This window comes from Gekko japonicus, unplaced genomic scaffold (genome assembly GCF_001447785.1).
Source record: "Gekko japonicus isolate JY-2015 unplaced genomic scaffold, Gekko_japonicus_V1.1 scaffold541, whole genome shotgun sequence".
NCBI classification, from domain to species: Eukaryota; Metazoa; Chordata; class Lepidosauria; order Squamata; family Gekkonidae; genus Gekko; species Gekko japonicus.
In genome coordinates this window covers 585,170-592,686 of record NW_015170907.1, presented here as the reverse complement: position 1 = coordinate 592,686, position 7,517 = coordinate 585,170, and the positions used below count along the sequence as shown (strand labels likewise).

At 45.3% G+C, this 7,517-nt stretch overlaps 1 protein-coding gene across 1 annotated transcript in view; it reads left to right on the top strand.

Moving 5' to 3' along the window:
- The first annotated feature begins 589 nt into the window (after window positions 1-589).
- The window catches only part of REEP5 (receptor accessory protein 5), a 29,625-nt gene continuing 22,697 nt past the window's right edge, over window positions 590-7,517 (top strand). Inside the window, exons 1-2 of the mRNA XM_015418654.1 lie at window positions 590-868; window positions 1,838-1,931. Of these exons, the coding sequence (XP_015274140.1) occupies window positions 751-868; window positions 1,838-1,931 (212 nt within the window). The 5' untranslated portion in view covers window positions 590-750. The remainder of the gene's footprint in view (window positions 869-1,837; window positions 1,932-7,517) is intronic.

Below are 7,517 nucleotides of genomic sequence, written 5' to 3'. Positions count from 1 at the left end.
TTTCCAAAGCTTTGAAATAAATTTTGCTTTTCTTTAAAACGTGGATTTATTCTCGATGCTTGGGGATCCAACAACAGGGAGCATTGGAAGGCACCCGTCTGACTCACCCCTGTCAACTCTTTATCCCAGGAGATGTGCATGTAACATGTTGTGGCGCATCACATTTTGAGTATCGCCGCCCACTGTATCTGAGGAAATGAGTTCTGACTGACAGAAGCAATGAAAAAGGTGTTAGTCTTTAAGGTGCCACTGGACTTCTGTTTTGTTTGGCTACAGTAGACCACCACGCCAACCCCATCGGATCCACTGAGTTGGGCAACAGTCATTTGGTTTTCAAAGGATGAACAAAACAGAGACGTGTCGATGCCACTCTGTGCTGAACTCTGCAACACGCTTCCCAAGCCTCCTCCTGAGCTTTGTACCCGTCTCCTCTTTGCCGGCAGCCGAGCGCTCTTCCTGTCCACCGCCAGCCGCTGGCGGCTACAGGCGCTCTACCGGGCGTGGCCTCTTCGCGGGAGAGCGAGGCCTAGCCGGGGGCTGGCTTTGCGCCGACGTCGAGCGCGCGCGCGCGCACCTCTCCCATGATGCCGCTGCTCCTGACGTCTCCCCCCTCCCCATCCGAGGCAGCTCCGGGTTCGGCGCGGGTTGGTGGCAGCAGGCAGGAACCTCGCCTTTCCCCCCACCCAGGCGGACCAGCAGTCGCTCCTCTCGGACTAGAGGCGAGCCGGACGCCCCGAGAAGGATCTCGCCATGACCGCGTCTATGAGGCAGAGATTCGACAAGTTCCTGCACGAGAAGAATTTCCTGACCAGCGTTCTGGAGAAAATCGAGAGCAGGACTGGGGTGAGCAGGTCCTACGTCGCCCTCGGTGAGTCACGCGGGCCCTGCCCGCCCGGCTTTGTCATTCCCTCCGAAGTCTCAGAGGCTGCCAGATCATGGTCTAGAAAGCGGCGATGGTCACGACATGGATACCGGAGGGAGGGGGGAGGATTTCTGAAGCGTGGTGCGGCCCGAGTTGGGTTAGGAGACAGGCTGGCATAACGGGGCCACTCTTTAAAAAGAGGCTTAAGGAGTGCCCTCCACCCTTTTCGGATTTTCGCCACTCTGGAATGAAGAGATCGTGAAATTCTCTGCCGTTCTCCTGCCACCCACCCATCCATTTTTAATATCCTAGGGAGCGGCTACGGAGGCCCCCGCGCCTGTCTCGATTGCGGGGTATTTATGGAAGAAGATCATGCATATGGGGAGGGGGAGGTGTGGGACGCTCGGCCCTTAAGGCTGACCGTCCAACAGCAGCTGGGCTCTGGTTTCCGTAGGCCGATGCCTTCCTCCTCCTCCGCTCTCAGCTCATCACACTTCTTCAGCTATGTGAGGCACCTCCTTTGAAACACACGCACTCTTCCCCCTTTCAAGGGAAGCAGCCGGGTGGAAGAGCAGTCCCTCCCTCTGTGTACTGAAACGAGGAGGGGAAGGAGAGTAACTTCCGCTGAATGGTGATTGAGTAGCTGACGTGTCTGGGTCGGGCTCAAGTCTCCGTTCGCCTGGGTGTTCGGCCATGTACCCCTTCAGCATTACAGGTTAACCCTGCTTTCTAAACCCCCCCCCCCGCATTTAATAAACTTGCCTCTAAATGGGCAGGATGTGGTGCCTTGTTGCTCTGTGTGGGCTCTCTGAGCTTCATGGAAGATTATTTGCATTTTCCCGTCCTCTCTCCTGCAGTTAAGAAAACATGTCCAACTTTATGTAATCAGGCCCTGCCTTGGGTTGTGCGTGTGTGTGTGTTTGCATTTAGGCCTCCCTTCCCCACTGACTGACTTTCTGCTTTCTCTTGAGATAGCCCTTGTTGGTGTGCTGGCCATCTATCTGGTGATTGGCTACGGAGCATCCCTGCTCTGCAACTTGATCGGCTTCGCTTACCCTGCCTACATCTCGTAAGTGTTCTTTCTCTTGCTGTGTGCTGGGAGCTGCTGTAGAAGCAGATCACTGTGGAGGGGATGGGTAGTGTGCTAGAGAGAAATTTCACAGTTAAGGCCATTTGTATTTATACTTGGTTGCAAGTCGCTGCCAAGCAGTCACATTGAGTAGGGCTGTGCTGTTACTCAGGTTTAATCTTAAAGCAGTGTCTAAACATGCCAGATTTCTCTTGGGATAGACTCTGGCATCCTTAGAGTTTGGCACTCAGGAGGACCTTCTACCCAAGAGGCTGATCTTACATCATGAGGCTGACACTGAATTCTCAGTGCATATAATGTGGGAAAGAACCCAGAGAGAAGCAAGCAGGCATGCCTTAGTCTTAAAATGAAGGTTGTGTTTATTGTCTCATAGCTAAGAAACTTCCCTGCCAGACGGCTTCCCTAAGTACCCACTCTCCACAGAATGAAAAGTTACCATCTCAGTCTTGCTTTGTATGATGAAGCAATTGGCTGTATTTCCTTAAATGTTTCTGTTGTTTCACAGGGCTCTTTTTGTAGCAGGAACTCCTTTGCATATTAGGCGACACACTCCTAATGTAGCCGGTCCTCCAAGAGCTTACAGTAGCCCCTGTAAGAAGATCTCTGTAAGCTCTTGGAGGATTGGCTACATTAGGGGTGTGTTGCCTAATATGCAAAGGAGTTCCTGCTACAAAAAGAGCCCTGGAAGAGAATATCAGAGTACACACATAGTCATCTTACAGCATCTTGCTTGGCATGATCAAGGCAAAACAATGTACTTTTAAGCTCTCTTGATTACAGAAAAAATCAGAAGAGTTACAGATGCTCAGCTTTGGTGGGATTGTTGCCCTTCTTTGTAGGATGTACCTTTCAGCCCTTAAGAGTAGAATGCAATAAAGGCTCTTGAGACATGAGGTTTTTGTTCTTAGGGGGATCTTGACTAAAGGCTGGCAGCTGATAACAGCTGGTATGGATTAGGATGAGAGCCACACCTTAATGTAATACAAACTCTGTGAAACTTTGCTGGAAGGATATTATTGTGAAATAAAGGAATAGTGCATTGAGTAAGTATCATGAGAACTTTAAATCCATGTGATTGATATGCTAGATAGTATAAAAGGATGGTTTAGGACTTTAACTCCCAGTGTTTCAAGTATGAATGCTATCCAGTTGTTGCCAGTTGCAAGTATTGCTCCATACTGAAGTGGGTATTGGTGTGATGTAATTCTACCCATTCCTTGGTAAGCTGAAATACTGTGACATCTTAACATGCAGTTGTGCAACCTTTGCCCTGCCTGTAACTCCTTTTCGTCCATGATAGGACCCAGTTCCTTGAATGAACATGGACATTTCCCACATATTCAAGTTCATCATTTGAATATGTTTTCACAGATCTGACAATGCAAATAGAACTTGTCAAGACAGTGAGTTTCTCACATTCAGTTTCTAGTCATCATGCGTATTGTAAAGAAGTGGTATGTTCAGGAATGGATCAGGCCTATTAATGCCAGTGTCTCAGTTCTCTCTTCCTGTCATTCCTATCTTAATTATGATGTGATTCTTATATTAATTGGCATCAGGCCCAATCCTGGACATACCCCTGCCCAAGTCAGGTGATGTGGCAGGTTTCATCCAAACCCCTTGCGAATGGATGGTCAAGGCCACAGGCAGGCCAGACAGTTGGTAAGTGGGTACAGGCAGTGCCATCAGCCAGCTGGGCAAGTCTGGAAGTAGTGGCCTGCCCAGTTGTGGCAACAAGTAGTCACTCAGCAGCTGGGAGAGGGGCAGGGATGAGCATAGATGATGGGCACATTGGCCTTGCACTTTCATGGAGCTCATGCCTTTGGTAAGAAGTCAGAGCCTCTTGCTGAGTATAAGCAGTTTGGGTGTGTATTTAAAAGGAGCTAGCACTGCACCCTGAGGAGGAAACAGATGAGTTCTCTCCAGGCTGCAAGGGCAGTGCCTGCTGAGAGGAGGAGGAGGGAGATGGTGGTTGCAACCCCCTTTGCTCTCCATTCTGAAGGCACACTAGCCCCAAGACCCAGGAATGGATCCAGCTAGCAGCAGCCACAGCTACTGAGGGCAATGGAGTCCTAACATTGGCAGATAGTTGAGCCACATCTACACCCCACATAATGAATGGTTCAGTTGAGTTACCTGGTATAATGCAACAAACAAAGTGTAAAGTGCCTTTCTTCTTGTCTCAAATGGCCTGATTTAATGTTTCCTCCATTAGAGGAGGAGAGGAGGAGATTAGATTTATACCCCGCCCTTCACTCGGAGTCTCAGAGCGGCTTACAGACTCCTTTCCCTTCCCCTCCCCACAACAGACACCCTGTGAGGTAGGTGGGGCTGAGAGAGTTCTTTCAAGAACTTACCCTTTCAAGGACAGCTCTTGTCAGAACTATGGCTTGCCCAAGGTCATCCAGCAGCTGTAAGTGGAGGAGTGGAGAATCAAACCCGGTTCTCCCAGATTAGAGTCCGCACACTTAACCACCACACAAAACTGACGTTGTATTACAGGAATGTTTTAAGCCATGCTAGTGGTTTTAAAATCATTCCTGTTACATGTTTTTGAATTGTGCTCGTGAAGCAGAGGTTTGTCTGTACTCTCCAACTTGCTGCTCTGAATAATGTTAATAAAGGTAGTTCAGTAAATATGCTTAGGAACAAGGATGAAAGCGGCATTGTGTAACAGGGTAGAAGGCTTTACAAAATGGGACGAAAGGAAGACAGAGATCATGGAGACTGGTTTACGCATGATGCTGGTGCCCAAACAAGCGCTTTTGGGCTGTTAGTCCAGCTGGAAAGCTCACAACTGGGACCTGCACAAAAGTGCTGTTTGTTTGACTTAGCACCCCCATGTAGGTTGTTTATAGGCACCTACAGCTCGAAAACGTGCCACCACCATCATAGATGCACACCATTGATGCAAAGGTGCTGGTTCAACCCAGCAGCCCCAGCATGTGGACACGATCTGGCTCTGTGCTTTGTTGCAGTCTGCATACTTGTGTGAGGAATGCTGCCATGTGGTCCACAGTGAGTCTTCCACTGGAAGATGTTTGAGGACAAGTCAAGCACCTATATGAACAGGGTTAAACACCCCCCCCCCCAATTTTCTTCAGATTTCTTAGCTAGACAGCAGTTATAAAAGAGCAGAGTAAATGGATTGGATCCTTTGGGAAAACTCATTAAAAGAAGTTGGTGGACTGGGTCTTTTCCTACCTTTCCTATATGCTTGTTGCGGAACTCTTGTGAACAAGATGCCACACAACATCGGGGGGAAAGCGAGAACGGGAATAAGGCAAAATCATGTCCTCCTCTTCTCTTTCTGCTGGTGACTCATATCATCAAACTTCTACAGCAAGCCAATGCATTTAGTTCTTCCCTCCCCCAAATCATTGTGCCCTTGAGGTACTTTATGCGTCTTCTTGGTTTTGGCGACTCTCTATTTGTGGTTGGACATGTCAGTGTTTTCCTGTAAAAGCACAGTAGAAGCCAAAGACAATCAAAATTTAAAACCTTGTTAAACCAAGAGTACTCTTGTAAGCAGAGTAACCGTATTCGAAGTCTATTGGAGTTAATGGATTTAGAAGGGTTTAACTCTTGTTAGGATGGCACAGCAGTACTGGCAAAAGAAGTCATTTCAAACAAGAATTGCATTTTATTGCGGAGTGAAGTGAGTGTCTCCTTCATAGAGCAATCAGGTCATCATGGCTGCTATATTTGGTGTTGACTATCACAGCTTCTGTGAGGTGAACTTGGGAGATATGAATCTCTTAATATTGCTTTCCCAGAGGCTCATATCAGTCCAGCAGTAGTCTTCTGTGTATGATAAGGACATTGCATGCACAGAATAGCTGATCTGCATGTGCAGCAGACTTGAGGAAGCTCACTGTCAGAAGTCACAAAGAGATCCTTTTTAAATGAATGTTTTTTATTATTTTCTCTTAGAAGGGTGGAATACAGAAGGAAAAAATTAGTAGAGGAGAAATATAGATTCATCAAATTTGTAAAGTATTATGGATTGGTACATGCAACAAGTAAAATCAGATATATTACCAAATGTATTACATATTTCAAATATAAGAGCAAACAATAAAACTTGAATATTATAGAATTACAGAATTTGGGATAGATTCTCTCTTTAAAGAATAGACAAGAACTTTCCTAAGGTTAACGATAATCTATTAACGTTCTATACTAAAATTCTATACTAAAATCATTGTAAAAACCTTGATATTGTTTTAATTGTTTATCAAAATCTAAATTTTATTCTTACTAATTATTTAATTACATATTGAGGCTATAATCAATATTTTCATCATGTTTAATATGATATTCAGGTAATTTCAGAACTTAAAAAAACAAGTTATTTATTTCCATAGTGTGAGTAATAAGGTTGCCATTTCTGCTGAAATTCTTTCAATATAATTGGTTAATTTTGCCAATGTTGCATACTCAGCTAGTTTTTCTTTCCAGATCTCTGTTGCAGGAAAATCTTCTGTCTTCCATTTCACTGCAAATATTACTCTGGTAGCTGTTAACATATATTTAAATAGATCTTGTGAGGTGAGATTCTGTCTATGTTGCTTGGTAAGATTCCCAGTAACATAGTCTCTGGTTTCATCAGGAATTTGGTTTTTAAAATATTTTGAATTTTCTTCATGTATGTTTTTTCAGTATCTTTTGGTTTTGATATAAGTCTACCACATATGATTAAAGGTGCCATCTTCTTTTTTTACATTTCCCACAAGCCCCTTTGCAGTTCTTATCCATCTTTGTAATATCTATTGGAGTGACGTACCATCAGTAAAACATCTTGTACCAGTTTTTTCTTAAAGCTTGACTGTCAGGAAATCGAATACCTTTAGTCCATAGATGTTCCCAAGATTGAAACTGTATTTCCTCTCCAAAATTTTGCATCCATTTAATCATGCATAGGAAAAGGAGTACGACAAGGATGTATATTGTCACCTTGCTTATTTAATATATATGCAGAGTACATCATGCAAAATGCTGGCCTGGATGAATTAAGACTGCTGGGGAAAAGATCAACAACCTCAGATATGCAGACGATACCACTCTTAATGGCAGAAAGTGAAGAGGACCTAAAGAGCCTCTTGCTAAGAGAGAAAGAGGACAGCACAAAAGTTGGCTTGAAACTCAACATCAAAAAAAGCTAAGATCATGGCATCCGGCCCCATCATTCCTTGGCAAATAGAAGGGGAAGTTGTGGAAGTAGTGACAGACTTCACGTTCCTGGGATCCCAGATCACCGTAGACTGTGACAGCAGCCATGAAATTAATGACACCTGCTCCTTGGGAGGAAAGCAATGGCGAACCTAAATAGCATGATAAAAAGTAGAGACATCACCCTGCCAACAAAAGTCCGCATGGTCAAAGCAATGGTATTCCCAGTAGTCATGTATGGCTGCGAGAGTTGGACTATAAGGAAGGCCGAGCGCCGAAGAATAGATTCTTTTGAACTATGGTGCTGGAGAAGACTCCTGAGAGTCCCTTGGACTGCAAGAAGATCAAATCAGTCAATCCTAAAAGAAATCAACCCTGAGTGTTCCCTGGAAG